General features: G+C 35.3%; 1 protein-coding gene across 1 annotated transcript; it reads right to left on the reverse strand.

The window, feature by feature from the left end:
- On the reverse strand, nt 1-17,929 carry LOC110801005 (DNA polymerase delta catalytic subunit). The gene is made up of 30 exons (XM_022006316.2): nt 17,587-17,929; nt 17,389-17,499; nt 16,124-16,230; nt 15,831-15,990; nt 15,373-15,568; nt 15,079-15,214; nt 14,833-14,970; nt 13,518-13,595; nt 13,232-13,323; nt 12,162-12,228; nt 12,007-12,078; nt 10,726-10,812; nt 9,088-9,207; nt 8,909-9,007; nt 8,457-8,564; nt 8,222-8,317; nt 8,040-8,105; nt 7,875-7,931; nt 7,570-7,657; nt 6,673-6,752; nt 6,127-6,240; nt 5,571-5,685; nt 5,296-5,468; nt 5,132-5,203; nt 3,354-3,428; nt 3,180-3,269; nt 2,932-3,092; nt 1,360-1,433; nt 1,187-1,274; nt 1-683 (listed from the first exon to the last, which is right to left on the reverse strand). The coding sequence occupies exons 1-30, from the start codon at nt 17,831-17,833 to the stop codon at nt 596-598; spliced, it is 3,255 nt and encodes a 1,084-aa protein (XP_021862008.1). The 5' UTR covers nt 17,834-17,929; the 3' UTR covers nt 1-595.
- Nucleotides 17,930-22,365: the final 4,436 nt, after the last annotated feature.

A 22,365-nucleotide genomic window follows, 5' to 3' on the forward strand; every position in this document is an offset into this window, starting at 1 on the left:
TGTAAGATGCTATAAATCTACTATTCCAAAACCTAGCAGTTATACAAGCTCAAAAATCTGGAGCATTTTATTTTACACGAAAAGACAGCCTGCATTACAAAGGTAGCGGCTTCAGGCTTGACATTAATTGTTCAATTAATCAACTGCCCCCTAAACATATAGCTACAGACCTACATTCCTACACAGCTCTAATAATCCAGATATCAATACATCATATACAAAAGAAAACAGCAGTTTCCTCGAAGCAGGGATATTAGTTCTCATATGAATACCAGTTACTGAATTTCAAACCCCTTCCCAACTCAGAAAATAGCAAACTGGTGTTGGATGTTACATTGAACAGGATGCCAAAAGAGGTGCTTCAGTTTCATTCAAGGACTGTAGAACTTCAACACATACAACCAGTGAAATCTGTGGCAATCTGAAACAACTTAATCAATTTCCAGTTGATGCAAAGCAATCTTCATTTGAACTGCTCCAACAAACATTGTTCATGTTTCTTCCCGTACACAGCCATAAAACTCAACACAGCCTCACAAAGTTTACATTCAGGAAAGCTAACTGTACAGACTACAGAGTTGCAAACACTCCTGTTTCAAAAGCTCCACCTATCTAACTGAACCTTGGCTTCACGCATGTCTTTTTGCGCTTTCTTTCTCCGATAAAATATCGGGCAATCACGACTGGAAGGAGAAAAAAAAAGGAAAAGGTAAGATGAGGAATGCTATAAAATAATGCATTTTTACTTTTAAGGTATAGGGAACATCGGCAAGACAGTCAAGAGAACCGTTAGAGCAACGTGTCATCCTCTTGAAATCCCTTTTTTATAAAAATAACATGAGAAAGCAGTATGATATGGAATTTTCCGGTAAAGTCTTTCACAACGTTCCCTGAATTTATAACCAAAAAAACCTTTACCATTCTTAACATCCCGATTCATCGATAATCCAAAATTTGTAAATTGTCCCTTCAACTTCGATACCAACATCCAATTCTTTAATGTATTAAAAAATAATACTTGCGCATCACGCAGGCCAAAAACTAGTCCTTAGTGTTTTCCAAGTGATGAGGCTTCAATGGAAAGAGAATCATGGGGGGTCGGGGAGGCGGGTAGGGGAGGGGAGGGGAGGGGGGTAGGGGGGAAGAAGGAGAAAGTTGAAAGCATCAGAGGCACAACAGCTCAGACCTTGTACAAAGCACATCCTGGTGAAGGGAACCCTGGCACTCCTGGCATTGTGTCCACAGCTTCCCAAATAGTGTTTCCAAATCGGATACTGTAAGGAGTTGATATTTTCTGACAGTGAGAAACCTAAAGTTAAAAACTGCATGTTTAATGGAGGGTTGAGATACCTTACATACCATTAGCTACTGTGTTGCAATAAATTTCAGCTTCTCTTCTCTTGCAGTATGAGCAAATGGTTTTCTCGGAGTCGCTAATTCAATACCAAAATAAATATGTCAAGGAAATCAATAGACTGAAGTTCCCACAAGAAAAGACAAAAAAGGATGAGTTCATGAATTCAGAAACAAAAGTAAAAAAATGAAGGTCGAACACGCTAAACAATGTGAAGATACACTTTTGACGAAAATGTCAAAAAAGAATATAGAGGTTCTGGGTAAATAACATCACGCAGTTGGGCATGCCTGGTTAGGTTAGAAACACATTTACCACAAGGCAGAAAGTTGAAGTTAAGAGTGAGCATGTTTGCAACTACTGTTAGCCTACACAACCGCTTTCAGACAATGCTTTATACGGAGTATTCAAATTATGGCTGAAACCACCTAACTACCTAAGTGATCAGCACCTTGTAGGATAGAAAATTTCAGTAACACTATAAGTTTGCCTATGCATCCATTTCCCATCTTGCAGAATAATAGGAAGAATTGAGATTCCAATCAATACCAAGTATCCTAATGTCTTCATTTCAGCTATTGAGACTGGATATAAACCACTGTAGACTAAAATCACTGCTACACAAAAGACACTTGATGGAGCTAGCTGACATAGCCCCACGTAGTCTACAGTTCTATACTATCCTAACCAGTATGTAGGGATGGCAATGGGTCCAAGACCCGATCCCGATCCAGATCCAGTTGGACCCGGTCCATTTTTAAGGGTCTGGGTCCAAAAAAATTAGACCCTGTGGATCTGGGGCGGATCTGGGTCTTTGTTCAATGGGGCGGGTCTGGGTCCGGGTCCAAGAATTAAAGATCCAGATCCGGTCCAGATCCGACCCACAGACCCATATATATAATTTTTTTTAAAAAAATATTAAAATTTAAATATAATTCAATCTTTACGTGCTAAACTTTATTAAGTTCTTATGATACTAAACTATTTAAAAATTGTTTGACGTGACATATACATAATAATATTAGAAACTTTAAATACTTATTGTATTAGAGGGCTAATATGATTTTTTTTCATAAACAAAATTAACGAATATTCCATATTTAGTGGTTTTATTAAAGCAACGTTACGTTTACATACAAAAAATGGGAGAAAAAATTACGTAATATAAGAAAAATGAGGGACAAATTTTTTTTTGAAAAGAAATACGCTTAGACCCATTTAGGATCCAGATCCGACCCTAGACCCATTAGACCCAGTGGATCTGGGTCTGGATCTGATTTTTTTGGACCCAGCGGATCTGGGTCGGATCTGGATCCACCTCTTAAAAAGCGGGTCTGGGTCTGGATCTTGTCGGACCCGGTCCAGATCCGACCCATTGCCATCCCTACCAGTATGTGACCCACATCAAATACAGAGAAACAGAGGAATTCTTCTATATACCGAGTAACAGGGGAAGTGGGCTAATCTGTAATTTTGTTAGATTCTTTGGTCACTTTGCCCTCTTCCTGTATTACCTCATCTAAGTTCTAATAAATTATTCTGGAGAAGGATAAACAGGATGCGGCAAAAAACACTACCTAAGCACTGCTTTGCAGCCAAGGCACGTAAGTCGTTTCTTGGTAAAGTTCACGATGCCACCAGTTGAAGGAGTAGAGATGGAAATGGATCTCGTGTGATCTCCATGAAGCAACTCTCTGCTTGCATTTTTCAAAATTGGTTCAAAGATCCTCAATATGGGCTACAACATCAGCACATCCATCAGAAGCAAGTTCACGAAATAAATAAATTTGTCAAGGAAATAAAATCAAGCTGAAGCATAACTTACTTTGGCAATTTGATTATCAAGGTAATAATTTGGGTCTATTGGTATATTATTTTCCAGCACATAGATTGGATCCTCTGATTTTTCATATGCCTGTCAATAATAATTCATCAATTTTTGAAACGCTGCAATTTAGAGCCTACAATCTATATAAACAACTTAGGAGAACACAGTTACCTTGGCACCTCTGGCAGCTTTGACTATGACATAAGGTACTCTATCACCAACATTGGGAGCAGTGGCAGCATCTCGCTGTCAAATTTAGGGAAAAAAAGATTAGCTAATTCATAACTTTCATTATAAAATTTGTATCCTAAAAAGATGAACCATTCTCAGCTTGACTTATATCAGAAATCAGAAGAAACAAACAAGACTGGTAAATTGTTACTCAGTATTCAGAAGAAACGAATGCATGTATTACTCACATATACAAGTCCCTCGATAGTGTATAAGCTTGGCAAATTATTAACATGGACAAACGGTAATGTGATGTACAGACTGAAGCACTGAACCATCATATTTTTCCCAGCTGAGAATCTCAACTGTATTCCCATTTTTTTTTTATTTGAGGGAACAACTGTATTCCCATTTTCAGTCAACCATAACAGAGAAGGATGCTCTTGTTCTAGATATTTGGCAACTAGCTTTAAACCCATGCAATGCACAGGGTAAAAGAATGAAGAATAAAAGTACTAACATGACATCATTTCTCTTAAAAATCTCAATTGTATACAGTAAGTTATGTAAGTACTTGTATGCGATAAATTTATCTTATTTTAAAGCATATTTCAAGTTCTTTTCAATAGTATGAGTATTAAAAAAAAAATTACATAGTAACACTTAATTTACATATTATTATCATCCTTCAGTCTTTTGTCCAAAAGCTTCATAAACTCCATATATTTACTTTTATCAATTCTCTAAAGAATTTATTTTATTTTGTAAACCATAAATGTCTATTTATTTCGGAATGTTTCCTAAACTGTGTTTTTTTTTAAAATATATTAGCCTCGTTTATTAAACGATTGAAGTCTTCAGAGGCTAGTTTTTATCTACTATTGTCCTGAATCATTTTCCAAGGCCAACAGAATTCCTAATAGTATATGTGCAAGTATGCAACTATGATGACTTTCCCCAAGAACTTAGCTTAAATTATTTCCAAATACTGAAAAAAGTACTCCGTACACAAGGCCCCTATACTCGGGAAAATAGAGTAATATAATACAGTAAATATTAACAAACAAACTGTCTAACCAATTAGCACGTATCGTAAATAAATATAGGTTAACCAAGTATAGAAATAACAAATAATCAATCAACTACAGACAAATAGACAATATTACAAAAGCAATTATGGAATTGAAATCAATTACATGATCCCAAACACTCCTAAGGTTATTTGTTTGGATATTAAACTTGAATCACAAATATTCTACATGTTTCTTATTGATTATACCAAGAAGGATATAATTCAAATGAAGTGATTTACGAGGCAGGTTTGTCATCTATAAAGGGAGGTAAAAATGTAAGATGAAACCGAGATGGTTAAAGCACGTTGAAAGAGGGAATTTAATGCCACGCGGAGTAGGACAAGGTGGTAAGAAATTAGAATGAGGGATTCTGAGAGAATAAGGTCTATGGGATAAACTTGGATCCGCACACTTTCTTCTTCTAGCCCCTTCCACCAATCAGTACTGGTTACATCTCACATGAATGGCTCTTCATTCATCTTAACATTCATGTATCTCAATAACCGCGGAACTCGTACTGCATTTTGTTGCCATCAATTATTATAAATAGCTAATACAAATGTAATAACATAAAAGTTCATCAGGATGCTAAGTCACTAACCAAAACTTTATGGCATCCATGAGGACAAATCATAGACTTGCACAATGTAACAATTTAAGGCTAAGGTGTGAAACTTAGATTGATAATTGTAACAGAAAACACACCTTGCGCATACGTTCAGCAAGTTCAACATGAGCTGCTTTTACTTCATAATTTTCTCCTGTTTTAGTCAGACCCTAAAAGAAACGGATATCAGCTTAACCGTACAGAGTAAGCAAGCTTCATGGAAAAAGTTATAAAAAGTCCCTGTCGAATCATGCCTTCCCACCTTTGTAATGACCAATAATGACAGGTCTAGACGGTTTCTTAAAAGATCTGAAATGGTATTCTTGACATACTGGATAGCTCCTGGGACATCTCTATCTATAAGTATCTTATGCAAGCAATCAGTTACCAAGTTTTTGACCAGTAAGCAATTGTCTCTCCTGACTGTTTCAATACCTGTCAATGACAAATTGTGCAATGAGGATAAGATATAAAGACAAAGTAGAACCAAAAGTAGGAAACTTCAAGACAGACTACATAGAAAGTTCCAGTTTTCACCTTTAGTATCCATTTTGTCATATTTTTCAGGGTTTGTCCAGTAGAGGCCAGCGTATCTCTTCTTACTAATCAGCAAATATGGAAAATAAACCTTCTCAAACTCTAGCTTAATGGGCTGCAAGTAACCCAAAAAAACACCTTAAGAACAAAAGGTAATACGAGAGAGAAAACGGCAACAAATCACAGGGGTGAGCCGATGAAGTCAATTTAAAACACAAGTATCTAACATTCTCAAGCTTCAGCAAACCACCAAAAAATATGTACTCCATCTATTTCACCATACATCATTTTGACTTTCACGCTTGACGACGAAACAACTGTGACCAGTAATCACCTCAAGTATATATTTGAACATATGATTACCTCAATTTAAGGTTACTGGAAGACTGGGGACATCGCAAAAAGGACAACAAATAGATCTTTGGGGACAGAGGGAGACAGGGCTTACTATATGTAAATCATCATGATTTCCATACGTCCAAAGAATACAAAGACTGTATTTAGAAAACCGACACTATGCATGGAGAATTCTTAATTAGTATGAACATAGACTTACCTTTGTGAAAGTGCAGCTTATATATTCAGCTGCTTCCCTTCCCAATTTCATTGCTTCTTCAACAGTAGAAGCACCAAATTGTACCATAACTGAATCTGTGTCTCCGTAGATAATCTGAATTGACGAATCAACCAAATAACATCACAAAATGGAAAACGAAAGAAGTCCGATAAACAACATACGAGCTTGAATTTTTTTCTAAATCACAAGCAAAACCATACTATTAATCACAGGACCAGAAGCTTTGACAAAGAAAAACTGTGGCATAATCTGTGATGTAAATTTAGAGAACAATTCATCGCTCACACATGCTGTTTCGAAATATAGGGTATTAAAGGTTGTAGAGTATAAATTAAGAAGCAGTTGGATTAGAAATAGAAAGTATAAATGCCTCGTGAAATGTCCAGATTTTATAGCTTAGCCTTCTCACATCAGTCACATGAGCGTTCTTACCTAACATGTTATGAACTATAGATGTATGACTCATATTTATTCTCCCATGATAGTGATTACAGAAAAAAAGACTTCAGGAAGATGTATAATTACCTCAGCATTATGCTCATATCCTCCAACAACAGTAAATTTATCTTCCACGAGCTTCTTAGTATGTTCGATCATTTGGCGACCTTTATAATGGAAGACACTTCATAAGCACATATAAATGAGTAATAAGTTCCTATAACGTACACAATAAAAAAAAAATATATATATATAAAAAGGAAATCAACAGAAACACAACATCTACTTTGCAAAATAACAATTCAGAAAAATAGAATAAAACTAGCTCTTATGGATTTGTATTCTAGCCCTATGTCCTTTCAGTCCCAGAGGCAGGCCCCCTTTGGTTCTGTCACCAATTTTTTCTAGCTTCAACGTCCAGAAAGAAAAGCCACGAAGACAGAAGGGAAGTAAGTTTACAGCAAGAAAAAAAAAAAGAGAATCCAAAAAATGATTGAAATTGGTTCTCACAGCATGTCAGTCATCAATAACATCACAAGTACATTCTCAAAACAGGTACAAGATTCTCTATTCAGCATGTTGCTCAGTTATTAAAAGAATAAATGAGATGTTGACCAATCGTTCTCCCATTAGTTGTTCGCTTGTTGCTGAGAAGCTACATAGTCTTTACATCTCCAAACTCCAATAGCAGCCAACTGGTACAACCTCTATGACATTGCAAGGGTAAGGCCTACGACAGGGTATATTTCTAACCACTTCGTAACACTCTTACGTGCCCCCTAGAAAAAACTAGGTCACAATATGGCATGATATGCTACATTATATTTTTGATAAGGGGAAAAAAAGGCATCTTCAAGCCTTCTCCTTCAAATGCCATAATTACAAAATCATTTCTATGAATCTGTGATACTGAATTTCCATTTCTCATTTAAATACCTAAATGAAACAACATGATAAACACAAGATCATGCATAAATAATTTACCATAGCTTGTGACACTCGAAGAAATCTCTAAACATGGTAACTGGCCAACAGAGGCTCCTGTAAACCCATAAACTGAATTCGCACTTATCTGAAAGGAAACAATACGAAGCTTAGAAAGGGAAAATAAGAGACGGAATTTCTTTTCACAAAAAATGAAGGCCTGAAAGCTGCAAAAACTGGAAAGATTTAAAAAAATAAAATATAACAAAAGTTACAAAACTACAAACGGCGCCATAATTTCGCAGCAGTTAATCAAAGAAGCATGAATACCAATAGCATAGATATTATCAGAAGGAAAGGCATACCTTCAAGGCCAGCTGACGACCATCTAGGACAGCCTTCACCATAGGATCTTTAGCTTCCTTTGGTCGGACAACATGATCATTAATGAACAGAAAGAAATTGCATAAGCATTTATCAGAGTTAATAAACAAAAAAGAGTTTCAATCAAGTTTAAAGAAGAGGGACACCTTTAAATCTGCTTTAGCCCTTTTGCGAGCTGTTATGAGCTCTTCAAGAATTTCTGGAAGTATTCCCTGATAGAAAAATGAAATATTTATCAGATTTTAATGCCTATATAATGTGAAGTATTTACAGGTCAAAACAGAAGACAAAATCAAGGACAGTTAAAGCGTAAGAAAACAAAATGCACCTTCTGGAGCTCTGGCTTGACAAAGGTTTCACCAGAAGGAGTCTTGTTAACTTGGTCTGGAGATATTTTTTGATTGCGGATGTCCTCCGGTGTTACCTTAACAAGCACATGTAAAAAACTCAAGTTCAAAAAGCAAGTTGAAATCAGAATATAGATGTTTTAAATAATGAAAAAAGCAATGTCTGATGACAGAATCAATGGTGTGGATGCCTGATTTCCAGACAAGAAAAATTACCAGTGTACAATAGCACAAATTATATGCCATCATAATAGATGGATATAGTGAAGCAAAATCCAACGTTGCAATTGGCTTCTCATAATACCCTGCTCTGGCCTCTAACACCTGCATCACATACAAATAGAACATTTATTGAGTGAGACAACTGAAGCAATATTTCCAGTGGTATTTTTCAAAGATCCAATCAAGTAGCAGGCTTTTCAAGATAACTACAGCTGGAGGGGGGGAAAATCAAAATTACATATTCCTATCCCAAAAAACGTGTGATGTTCCTGAAATTTACTCATATTCTATTTTGTAAATTCAATGATGCAAAATGAAACTAGCTCATTTGTTGTTTTCAAGACAAAAAAGTATCTCGTAAATGTATTGTATATTCTATCCAGTTAGATCAAGGTGGAATCAAATAATCACAGGGATTAAGAATGCTTTCTAAAGGTCAAACTTACAGTTGCCCCTTCATAAGTTCCTTGCTCAGATCCAGGATGTTTGGCATTCGGTATAACAAGGTTCTTTTGTTTTGCCTTCCTCAAAAGTTGAGAAAGAACCTGCAGAACAATGATACATAAACTTAACTCTGGCATGAGAATAGACAAAATTGTTTGGCAAAAAGCTTTAAGCATATAACCTTAATACTTTGCCCCCTGGAGAGGAGAAATGATATAGGAACTCCAGTCACTCTTGCCATTTCAACGTAATTGTAAATGAACATCAACTTGTCCATCAACCGCTGAGGAAGGTATGCATCCTGAAAATGTTAAAGATAGCATATTTACCATGTTAAGGAATCTGTTGCCTAGCAATCTCTACATAATAGCTATACCGACAAATCAAGAAACTTCGGGATAAGCTTGTGCAATGTCCCAGCATACAGAGTGAAGAAAGATAAAAACCATCTAACCATGCTTGGGTTTCAGAAAAACACAAAGTTCGGAAGTAGTTAATTAGTTAAACTGTTTGGGAACCAAACTTTTATGAGGGCATATGGGTAAAATTCCTTAGTTTTAGGCTTTTAGCAACGGTTGTTGGAAAGGAAAGTTATGGAAAAGTTAAACTGAGCAAATACAAGTAAATCTCTTATTAACATTTTTCCTGATGTGTTACCAACAATTTTCCCTCAAAAATGGCGGAAAAAATAGAAAACTAAGCAGGTCAAAATCTCAATTTGGTAATACCTTATTTTCCATGGATTTCTGTAGTAACAAACCAAAAGAAGATAATTCTCCATAGTTTTCTATAAATTTTCTTTTATAGTTTTAATCTTCCTCCCACATTTGGTTCTTAAGCGGAAAGAAAGTTAGATTCCAGACGGCATATAATTTAGTATACGACGTTTAGAAAATGAATAATGGCATCTAGCACTAAACCCTGAGCCATGCCTAACTATGTTGGATCAAAATATAACCAATTTCCCAACCATGTAGGCAAAGCCTGCGTCCTAAGAAATGATGAATTTTTTAGTATGTAAATATTACAGCAGCTTCCGTAGCCTCTGTCAGAAAATAGGAGTCGTAAGACCCATACATGGATTTCTACTTGTCGTTTGTTGAATTCTTTTTGCACATTTATTTGTTTCTGCATCTCTTCCAGCTTTTACTAGTTTAGTGTCAGTTAAATCAAGTGATTTTGACCTGGCATGCTTATTATTGCACTGAGATCGACAACTTTTTCTTCTCTCTTTAGTTAAATAAACTCCACTCATGATTGAAGATAAAGTCCACCAATGGTACATTGGCGTAATCGGGTTCAGAGTATGCTCAAAGTTAAACAGAAGATCCCCACATGAAGATGAAGGCACAATTCTGAGGATAATACTAATTAATGTCTGCGGTCAGAAATTTGTTTCAAGAATCTGATCAGCTTTCGCAGTCCTGATTGTTAAATCAGTTTGCTTCCTGCACCTTGACTAAATTACTCATCAGGAGAATGCCGAATTCATCATTGATTTACCTATGCCACCTCATTCTCTTGCCAAACCAACAGTAACTTCCAAACAAACACACCACTACAATTCTACAAAATTGCTTCTTAAGCTCAATCTATCCTATCTATGCATGTTTGGTCAACAGAAAATTTCAAGTAGAGCCTTAATTCTAATAAATCAAAAGTCACATATGCACACATACCTTCCCATATATGTGTCTGCAAACATGCACACGGACACAGATTCAAACAAGTAGAAAACTTTAAAATCAGTTACATCCTTCTGGCTTCTCCATTATCAAATATTTTTTTTCCTTTGAATAACCAAATTAAAATTGTGTACCTTTAAACAGTAAACAGCAAGACGCCTCCTAGTTTCTGCATTACCATTTTGTAGATCAGATATTATTGAATGGTGAACATCCTCTTTCTGCAAAGAAAATGATGCCGGATATATTATTTGAAAGTATATGGTAATTCACAAAGACAAAAAGAATCCGAAGTTTATTCGTCTCTGATGCTGCAACCAACGGTTTTTGAAAAGCACTAAATAAATCACAAAAAAGGAGGAAGTAAGACTTAGGGACATCCCAGCATACATAATTAGCAACTGATGAGAAAAGTTAAAAGAATCAAAGAATTCAGCTTCAAAGGAAATCAAAATGGTATGAACATAAATCATCCCAGCTTCTAAGAAAAACTAACTTCCTTCTACCTCCATGAGTCATAAGGAAAACCATAGTTCCACCTTAAATTAACATCACATTTACAAAATATCAGCATTTAAAAAAATCTAATGTTTACGATATAACTTCATTGGTAAATCTTTAATGAACAACGGTACAGCACAGTGACCTTGAAAAACTGTATCTACACTATCATTCAGACTGTGAGTTTGATGTGGCAAAGAACATAACCAAACGTTAAGAACTTGTGTGTTTTTAACTTTTTAACATAGGATCCAGTTGAGTAATACAATAAGGATAAAAGAGAGATTATCTTCTTTGCATCAATTTTGATCAAACTACGCAGCAATAGAAAGTAATAACAGCGGAAGATTCAAAAATGAGGACAGGAAGATGAATGTATCAATAACAAACACCACTAGCTCTGTGACAAGTTGGTAACACATGCAAGGAAAGAAGACACACCATGATACCATGATAAAACCAACTCTAACAGACGTAAAATGTTTACTTGTCAGATCTTTGATACAAGCGACATTTATATTTCATAAGTTCTATGTGTTGTGTCTCTCCAAGTCAAAGGACCCAATCTATTGCTTGAAATGTCAATTTTAATGATGCAAATGCAATATTTTTGTGATTCTACAAAGAAATATCAATGCTTGTAGAACAAGTTAAAAGTTCTCATATGCATCTTTTAAAATATGAAAAATGCTAACGTAGCCCCAAGCCCCTAAGGGCAACAAATGAGAAGCTAGAAGTAGAAATACTGAAATACTAAACATTTTATAACACCAAATGAAGCATAATTAAAATAAATTCACAACTTAATACTCCATAGTCAGGACCATTCTGGGAAATATATGTAATACCTATCAATAGCCCTTAACATTTGAACTGTATAGCAAATTCTTTAACATAAATATTCAGCATTTTACCTGCTCGCCAAGGAAATGTGCTGATACAGAATTTAGCGAATATGAACTTAGTTTATATTCTCTTTGCATAGCCTGCAGCAAAAGGTATTGACATGAATACATGAATATACTACTCAAGCAAGTGTCAAACTCGGTAGACAATGACAAAGAAAAACCTGAAGCAAATCAAATTGTAGTCTCCCCTCAATTGCAACTTCCTTACTTTCCCTTGTTCCATACTGCCTGTGAAAACAACAAAGTGTCCTTGAAAGTATGAAGAAGGTCATCTCAGCAGAATAAGAGCAGATGATATGTAATTACAATGCGATGACCTCAGAGTCTCAAACTAACATTTTGAAGGTGGTGCCTTGGCAGTGTTTTACTTGGCAAGAAGCTAATTCATCAAATCACACACGGATTATATAGTCAGTGAATCTTCCATCACAATAAGATGTAGAAAGAACAAAGCGACTCTTCTATTCCAGATCAATTTTATCACCCTGTTGGCCTTGATATTAGATTATTCATGACATTTTCTTCTTATAACCCTGCTGCTCAATGCTTCCTTGTGAGCAAAAGCGGAAGTCAAAAATTTTAATTTACCAGCTAGGGACCAAAGAAAACCTCTCTCAATAGGGTGGGCTACTTGAAACGAAGATGGAGATCAAATTCTTTTACCTTCCTTTCATTTGGTCAGATCATTATCCTGCAAACTTTTGTGCTCTTTGAACTATAATACATAAGGAACAAAACTATACAACGATTCCCCCTATGTAGTATGACAAGGTTTCCAAGTAAAAGACCTTAAGAGTGTAAACCAAATTTTAACTCAACTTCAAGAGCTGTTTTATTTCCGGTGATTCTAAGCCAGATAATACCCTGCCACCCTGGTACTATACCACAGTAGATGCTGAAAGTAAATGCTGGAAACATAGAGGTCACCTACTGATAATATCTCCGTACCATGCACTTTTAACACTACTTGAATGTGGAGAATCATATAGTCATATACTCTAAGTCAATTCCAGTCCCCACAACTTGCAAAATAGCAGGACTTCTGATAATATAAATACAAATACTTCCTCCATTTCTTAGTGTTTGCAGTTTTGCACTATAGTTTGAATTCTTTAAGATTAATTATTAGTCAAATTTTGGAACATGCCCAAATAGAATAACATGCAAAATTGCAAACAATAAAAAGTAATATGACAGAAAAATACATGAATTCTTAAAACAGAATATTCACCTTGAAGAAAATGTTGCATCTTTGACACGAACCCTGCTGCTCCTTATGCGGCCAAGGATAGGAAACTCGGAAATTCCCAATGTAGTTGCTCTCTGTCATTAAAAGATGGTCATGCATTTAATAAAAGGCCTTACACAAACATGGGTAGCTGGGGAATGCAAGAAAATTCCAAAGCTTTATGGAGTCTCCTATGACATCAAATGCACACTGATGGTGTCTGTATGTCCATCAAAACATCCATCTGTCTGTTATACAAGAGAACTCGCAGAGGAGGAAAGAGATTTACCTGGATAAGATATGGTAAATCAAAATTGCAGATGTTGTATCCAATAATTATGTCAGGATCTACTTCTCGAACTAAATCCTGCAGATAGAATATCGAACACTGAAATCATGTAGCAAAGAACTTGGGATGTAATAATATTGACACATTATGCCCTTTCAAACTAAAACAGCAAGTGTAAGTACAATATTAGCTACCACTATAAAAACATTTACAACACAGCAGTGTATGAAAAAGCGCGCTGAAGCGCTAAGCGCTAGGGCAAAGCGCTTAATTAGTCCTAGGCGAAACGTTCTGGAAGAAATGCATCGAAGAGCATGAAACATGCTTTTCTGCGCTTCATTGAAATTCTTTTTTCTGTTTATATTTTATGTTCGAATCTTCCCTTTTATATGTTGTTACTGTGTACTGGACCATACCCTATTAATCCTTAACAATAGAAAGTGGGCCAAGAGTCCAAAAGAAAAGGAAAAGAAAGAATAGAAGAAGACAGCACCCAGCGATGTTTATAGTATATTCGTTTCCTAGTGGATAGTGCATGATAGACACTATGTTATGCGCTTTATTTTTGTTAAAACAAAGAGTAATAAGGAAGAAAATCTGATGATCATATATTTTTGTGGTTTAAATACTCTATTTTATTCAGATATACATGCATAATAGTAAAGAAACCTTTAATTTTTTAAAAGTGTGCTTCACTTCAATGAGGTGTGCGCCTTTCGCTTGCGCTTAGGCTCTAGGACTCTTATCGCTTTAGTGCGCCTTGCGCTTTTCATACATAGCGACACAGGTTACCCTCATAAAACGCACTTATAAATCCACGCTTTCTTTCCCACGTCAAGCAGTAATGTACACCAATTAAGAAAAAGAATCCAGATTAGTTCAAATCAGATATACCTCACAATACAAAACTACCAACACAAACTAGTAAAATGTAAGTCACATTTAGCTAACCCCGTCATTCACAGCTCATGTCACTCGTACCCTTCAAAAGTGTGACACTTTTTAGAAGTACCTCACATGGATGCCTAAACTCTTTTGTGTTTCCCATAAAAAACAATCGTTTACAAAGCATCTAAATTATCATGTCTAATAACAGAGTTTAAAGATAAAAGAGGATCTTTTATGCCTTCGACCATTTTGGATTTGTGGGGGTTGAGGACAGGGATATTTGTGTAGGCTGACGTATCAAGAATCTGTCGTTAATTTATAGATCTACTAAGATGATATCTAGTAAATGAAGACTATATATTGACAGATGACAAATAATGCAACCCCAAATTCATAGAGAACAAAATATGTACTTTAAAAAATTTACCCTCCAAGCAAGCAACACTTCTTTCTCACTGTCAAAAGACATGACATCAACGCCAACAATGGGGGCACATGACTTAAGGGTCATGACATTTCGAACAAGTGGCTTATCTTCTCCTTGAACTGTTACCAAATTGGCCACCTGCCAATGGAAATAAAACTCTTGAGTTAGCTTACATAATGGGCATGATCAAGCCACCAACTTCACTGATTCTAGAATTCAGGTTAGCAAGTGAATACAGTGTTTCACCTGGATTACAGGATCATGAGTGGGCTCAGGAAAAAGACCTTTGCGACCGGCACACTCGATGTCAAAACTTAGAATGCGAAATGGAGCCATTTTTGAAAATTCTCCTTCCGGGACATGGCTAATCAAGTCTGTATATCTAATAGCACAATCAAGGAAATCCACGAAAAAAAGAAGGAAACAATTCTGCCTTTGTTACCACATACTATGTTCCCCTATATCAAGTGAGAAGGCAGTTGTTATCCAAACCAAAAGTATCAGATACCCACAAGTGGAAAAAAACAAATTTAAGGATACAAGCAATCAAACTCCAGCTGGCAAGAGGACAAGTTCTTGCCTGTGGTCTTGTATTTTCCAACAGGAACCTCAATCCAGTTCCCACCGACAACGTTACAATCAACCATGAAGCGCAGAGCAAAGAGGACATTGCTTTCATATGTCATGAAAGTCTTGGTTCCAACGCCATCAATCTGTATGCCCCGATCAAGAATCCCTGGCATTTGAAACACGACACTAATTAGGCTACACATGACCCTAAACTTGTAGAAGTATACTAGAAAAAGGGTATTGACATCACTAAAACAAGAAGCCGGACCCTAATAAGATAGACAGTCAGCCCGCACCAAAAGCTATTATTTTCTCTATCTACATGCATTGTTTTTTCTCCATTCTCCTTCTAGCTCTTTTTCTTTCTTTCATTCACAATTTTTTCCTAAGGGGACAGTAAGAGACAGTTGAAAATACTCGATATTTACCACGACAAGTAGCAACCATAGAAGGTAATGCAACCACAATTTTCAGAAAAGGATGAGAACTTTCTTCTTGATAATACATTATGCTCCTTTTTCGCACCAACTCAATAGATCGAACAAATTTGGGAACCTTAGTGTTCCTATTTGCCTCCCTCATTCGCCCCTGAAACACAAAAAACAGATGAGTCAAAATTAACCATCATGGCTGTATAGAGTCACTGGATTCATGTGCCATCCCACACAACTCCCAGGAGAAAAAAATTAAAGCCACTAGAAAAGGCAAAACATATTATTACCTCCAGGATTTGGTGAAAACGGGATATATCGTTTGTATCCATCCATGAAGGGCAACTTATGTAGAAGTAGGGTTCAAACCCATGAACCTTGCAGCAAACGCTGTGACCTATTTTGCAGGATAAATTGATATAAAATTAGACTTTTCAGGGAATTCAACTGAATCTAGGAACCATATAAGAAACAAAAATTCCACATAATATAAATCAATAACTTCCCAATTTCAATCATTTCCAAGCAATAAATTTAATAGCAATGAGCCCAACAAGTAAAGGGTAATTCACTTGGAAGCAATGTGAATTGCCATGGTTCAGTACAAAGGAACCCAAAACTTAACTTTAATGAAATCTAAAACAAAATGCAATTTCTATAATGGAAAAATTCCAACAGCAAGTAGTCCTAAATCGAAGTACACAGTAAGTAATTTTCTACATAGACTTTCTCGACTAATTCAATATGAAATACATCACAAGGCAGTAAATTTATTGAAATGAGAAAACCACTTGAGAGCTTTCATATATTAGAAGATAACATGTTGCGTTACATACTTACGCATCATATTTTGTTTTCTTCATCATTTTTAAGTCCAGATAAGAGTTTTACGGTATGCTCATTTAAAAGAAAAAGGAGAACGAATTTAGTAGTCCCTTTCTGTGACCCAAAGTGGAAACGTATGACCCATAGATCAACACAGAAACAAACAAAAGTGCAACTGTCTACTCAAATCTTCATCTACTTCGCATATGTTACACGACCAGTTTTGTAAGTAATCGTACCCTAAAAAATATTCATTTTTCCTTAGATGTTGAAATTGAGTTCTTAATTTCCAATCTTATGAAATCTTCTGCTTTCGGTCACTTTAGACAGATTCTTCATTTCTCCTTCGATACCCTTATTTGATTGTTCAGAAGGTGATCGCGGAGTCACAGAATGTCAGAGGCACGGAAATGGATATGACACTTGACCATAAAGATTCAAACTTCGGAAAAATGGTGGGTTTTCTAATATATTTAGGAGAAAGTTTTTCAATATATAAGGCAGTTCCCTTTGTGTAATTTATAATGTTGTAGCAAGTCTGATACGTGAAAGCTTAAAAAAAGACCAATTTTGCAGTTTTTAAAAAAAAAACTAAGACCATTTTTGCAGTTGTATCAGTGTTTTCAGTGAAAAAGAAAATAAATAAAAACACTGTATTTGCAAGCCACGTATAAATGGGTGATCCTTCAACTAAAATTCGCTCGAAATGAACAAGAGAGCAAAGCTTAACCTTCACGAGTAACCCCGAAAATCCGAATAATCGCAGCAGAACCACCCCTATTAGCCAAAATCTCTTTGTGGCTATCTCCAATAACATAATCAATCTCCAATTGCTGAAAAACTGCAAATTCACAAACCCTAAAAATCAATTCGACCCCCAAAATGACAAAAATATAAACCCTAGAATTTCAAGTAAGGAGAACTGTACCGATACTCTGGGACTGTGATTTGTAGGAGGGAGAAAGATGAGGACGGGCCCACTTAGTGAGGCGAGCAAGGTGAGCAGAACGTTCATCGAGGTCGCGAAGAATTTGAGAGTCTTCGTCAATGAGATCGTCTGGTAAGTAAACATCTTCGTCAAAATCCTCTTCTTCCATAGTGGCATGGTGCTTCGGTGGCGCAGGTGACGGATTTTGCGACGGTGCTTGACGCTTCCTTGAGTTTCCGCCGTTCATGGCTGCAACTGTAGAGAGAGACTGTGAGAGAGATGGAAGATTTTCCCGCCAATTATTGTAAGGTTTTAAGCGCCAGGTTTTTGTAAGTTGGGTTTCCGCATATATACCGGTCACGACTCACGAAGTCACGAACCCTGTCCATGTTTTTATTTTTACATGCTCCTCGTTCGAGGAGGGGTATTTTTGTAATATTTTTTAATGAGGAAATAAAATTAGGTGGGTCTCTATTATAGACCAACCTAACTCATTCTTTATCGGATGATCCTTTGAGATGGGGATGTTAGATTATGGGTTCAATCTAACTTCAATCCAAAAACAGTGTTGGGCTTTAGCTCGAAAATTATTGTACCATTTTATTTGTTTTGAAATTTGGAAACAAAGAAATAACCTCATTATCAAGCTTATCTCTCATCAAGACCCTACAATCTTCCTTACCAAAGCAAAAAATCGGGCGTGGGAGTTTTATGTCTCCCTACCAATTGACACACATGTCCAGCAGTCAACTATAGAAACTCAATCAACAATAGCAGGCCATGAGTTAGTCCATGTGTATGTTGATGCGTCGTTTGTAAATTAATTTTGGAAGTAAGTATTGCAGGTGTATGTCGGGATTTCAAAGGCATATGGTTGGTGGGTTTCCATCAGAAAACTTATGCAATTAATTCTTCATGCGGAGCTTCACAACATAATGGAAGGAATGCATTGCACAAAAAGGGAATGACGTGACAAAGTTATCATTTACACATATTGCAAGAGAGATATGGAGTTATGCCAACAGGACATTATTCATACTGATATTTACTTGGATGTCTTACAATAAATGCAGGGTGATATACCAGTGTTTTCAAGAGATTAAAATCATCTACATTCCGAGGGAGGCGAACCAGTTAGCAGATTGCTTGGCCAAGAAAGCAAGAAGCTCTACTTTTGAAGTTAACATAACTAGGCATCTTCCCCAATCCCCTAGTTATTGTATGAACTTTTATGTTGCAGATTGTAATAGGCTTAACACCACAACTTAACTTTTAATATATTCATTCCTTTTTCACCAACAAAAAAAGAACAAATAATTCGAAGATGTGAATAAATAAAGCATAGAGGGTGATTATGGTCGTAGTTATTCATGAAATCTGCCGCTTGATTTGCCTCTCGTTAGCAATGGTGGAAGGTAACCGTCTCAAAATGTAGGATATCTCTCTCGGCATCCACGGTGATGTTGTGAATTGGCCAAGGAATCTTCCATTGACGTTTTAATTGCACTAATGATGCAAAAACTACCCCCCCCCCTCAATTATTATTTTCTTAACACCAAGAAAAATGCCCCATGTGATGCCTTCACGAAGCGCCAAGGCCTCTACAAGAAGGTTTCGCGAGTTGAAGCCAATGAACTTTGAAGCCACCAAATTGAGTGCACCAGAATGGTCTCTAGTTGCAAATTCTAAGGCCGAGCTTCTGTTAGAATAATAGGATCCATCAAAATTAATTTGAAAAAAGTAGGAATAAAGGGAAGTTGGATTTTTTTTAATTTTTTTTGGCAGTAATTACAAACAGAAGAAAAAAGAAGCTACATATGCCCATGTTTTCTAGCATCAGTAGCCAGATTATGAGCTTCTCTAACCTTATCCCTATTACATTTCATTACAATACATCCTTCAAACTTATCAGCTAAAGATATGATGTCATTACAAATTGTCGCAAGCTCCAGTCTGCAATAAGGGTAATCTCTCAAAGAAGTGACAATTAATTAAAGTTTATAGATTGCATGCACAAAATTTCAGATTTATTAATTAATTGATTTATGCATGTTTGAAACCCTAAAGCATAGTTTTTTTAATGTTTTAATTGCATGAATTGCCTAGAATTTTGACCATGGTAACTAATCAAGATTAAAATAGGTGTATTATGGTTTTTAATGACTTTCAAAGTATTAAATGTTTGCTGGAATTTTATTGAAGTATGAATAATAATTGATTTGTTATTTTAGGAGGATGCTTTGATTAATTAAGTTGTTGAGCAAAGTGACACCTTTGAGAACATATTCAAGGTGCGTATATGTGTAGACTATGCTTATGTACTGTGTGTATATCATGCATATGATGTTTATTTTAATCATGTAGCATCATGTCATATGTGAATGTGGTAGTTACTTGATTCAAGAAGTTTGTGGTTCATATTTATTATGCAATCATTTAGTAGAGCATGTTTGTCATTATTTAATTATACAAGTATGTAGTGGGAATTGTGCAAGAGTCTCATTCATGCTAAGAAGAGAATTTTATTATTTACATGTGAGTCGTAGTACCCATGTAAAATCAAAAGAAGTTTATTAATGCATGTGTGTCAAGGTACCCATGCATGTAAAGAAGAAAAGTTTGTTATTAATTCTGGAATTTCATATTCCATCAAGATAAAGAATAGAATTTATCTAGTAGTAGTAAAGTTAAGAGTAAAGTCAAGAGTAAAACTCAATATAAAGTCAAGAGTATTGTTACTCATTCAATTATGCGTTGCATGTTGGAATATCAAGTAGTAGTTGTTAGTGATAATTTCAGTTGTCAAGTTGAGCATGTTTAGTTGCATTTCTATTTCATATAAGTATTTAGCTTTGTTGATTCGTGCTTTCTTGATTGTCTTGGTCATGGCATGTGCCTTAATGACCCTGTGAAAATCCATTGTTTACAATTGTGATTATGGTGAGCAGTTCACGGGTTTTCTAAGTGACGAAGCATTCCAGTTTATTATTTTCATTCAGGTTGATGTGAGTGATTTGTTTATGCTTCGAACAATTTTATTTAAAGTATTTTAATTCAAGTATTTAATTCAATCATTTAAAGATTTTTAAGGATTTTGAATTGATGGTTTGTGGGCCTTTAATGGTTCCAAGTTGTATGGACTTTAATTCCATATAAGACTTCTCATAATATTTCTATCTTATTTTATTCAACTTAATTTTTATTTATCATATATTTTATCTTTTATAATTCGATGTTGTTAATCGAATACGTGCATATTACGTGATTAATTTATTAGTGCAAATAATCATATTAATAATAGGAATAGAATATAATTACACCTTAATACACTTTCAATAAAAATCAATTTCTATAATGAATGAAAGTACATGAAGCTAAAAAATAAAAAGATTAAAACAAATTACAAGAAATTTGTTTCCCTTCAAATTTAATTATGGTCTCTTCCAAAACGTCGAAATAAATGTTCAATCAATTCATGTTGCAATTGATGATATATTGCTCGATATCGAAGTCGCCGTTGATTTTCAAAGTATCTTTCACGATTAGCGTACTAATTTGGAAGGAGACTATGTCAAACTTCAAGTCTTTTTTTATTCCTACCTTTGTCATGTTGAACTTCATTGGACAAAGAAAGATCTCTTCTTTCATCTTCAATGGTCATATTATGTAATATGATGCATGCTTGCATGACATTTCTAACCTCACATATATCCCAAAGACGTGCGGGATGGAAACAATTGTGAATCTATTCTGTAGAACCCCAAATGCTCATTAAATATATTTTCGTGCACCTTCATGACGACGAACGAATAATGAAATAACACAAATTCTTATTTACAAGTGGTTAGAGTTACCCTTATATGTGTAAAAAATTTCTATTTTTTAGTGATGAAATTTTCATTATAATAAATATCATTTCTTCAAAATCACTAATAATATATAAAATTAATTATTTAACCCTTTAAAATGTTTATATAGTTACAAAAAACTAGGTCAAAGTTATAAAAGTTGTACACCTTGTGCGTTCAAGATCTTTTGTTAAAATAATTATCTACCTATTACATTATATTAAAACAGACACCGGTAATGACACATGTCACTTCATGGTGCAAAATTTTTCCTCCAGAAACATATTTCCAAAAAAATCCTTACTTTATTTATTATTTTTATTTACCGTTAAGTATGAATAATTTATTTGTTTCTAGATGGAAATATTATTGTAATACCCCTCATGATTGCTTAATGGAATTTAATATACTACATACTCATAGCAACAAAATGCATATTTATTTTAGGGAGCTCATATGCTAAGCAACTCCACAGTTAAGCGTGCTTGGCTAAGAGTAGTCTTAGGAAGGGTGACCTCCTAGGAAGTTTTCCAAGGTGCGCATGAGTGAAGACAAAATGTGTAGGTACTACATAATATTTTAGTCAAATAGCTATGTAACACCCCGACAATTCTCTCTTTTCTAAAATAACTTTTTAACATAAAACGTAGAGAATTATCAAGGCATTATCGCCCGTGTGAAAACGTAACGGCTTATTCAGAATTTTGCAGCGGAAAACATAAAACTAACTTTTAGGTTTATAAATAATTAATTACATATTAAATCCAAAAACCAATTAACGAAAATAAGGAAATATAAATAGTATGACAAGTTTCAAGTCTAAATTAACAAACCAAGTCACTTAGCAAAACAAAAATAAATACAGCTCTCTAATCCCGATCCCAATGATGCATCATCTTCAAACCTGTAGATGGGCAACGCTTATTGATCC

Source organism: Spinacia oleracea, chromosome 4 (genome assembly GCF_020520425.1).
Source record: "Spinacia oleracea cultivar Varoflay chromosome 4, BTI_SOV_V1, whole genome shotgun sequence".
Classification (NCBI taxonomy): domain Eukaryota; kingdom Viridiplantae; phylum Streptophyta; class Magnoliopsida; order Caryophyllales; family Amaranthaceae; genus Spinacia; species Spinacia oleracea.

Coding starts and splice junctions, on each gene's coding strand:
- LOC110801005 (XM_022006316.2), bottom strand. CDS start 17,833: ATGAACGGCGGAAACTCAAGGAAGCGTCAAGCACCGTCGCAAAATCCG. Junction 13,596..14,832: donor AAGTGTTGCTTGCTTGGAGG/GTAAATTTTTTA, acceptor TTCTATCTGCAG/GATTTAGTTCGAGAAGTAGA. Junction 5,686..6,126: donor TAAGCTGCACTTTCACAAAG/GTAAGTCTATGT, acceptor GGTTACTTGCAG/CCCATTAAGCTAGAGTTTGA.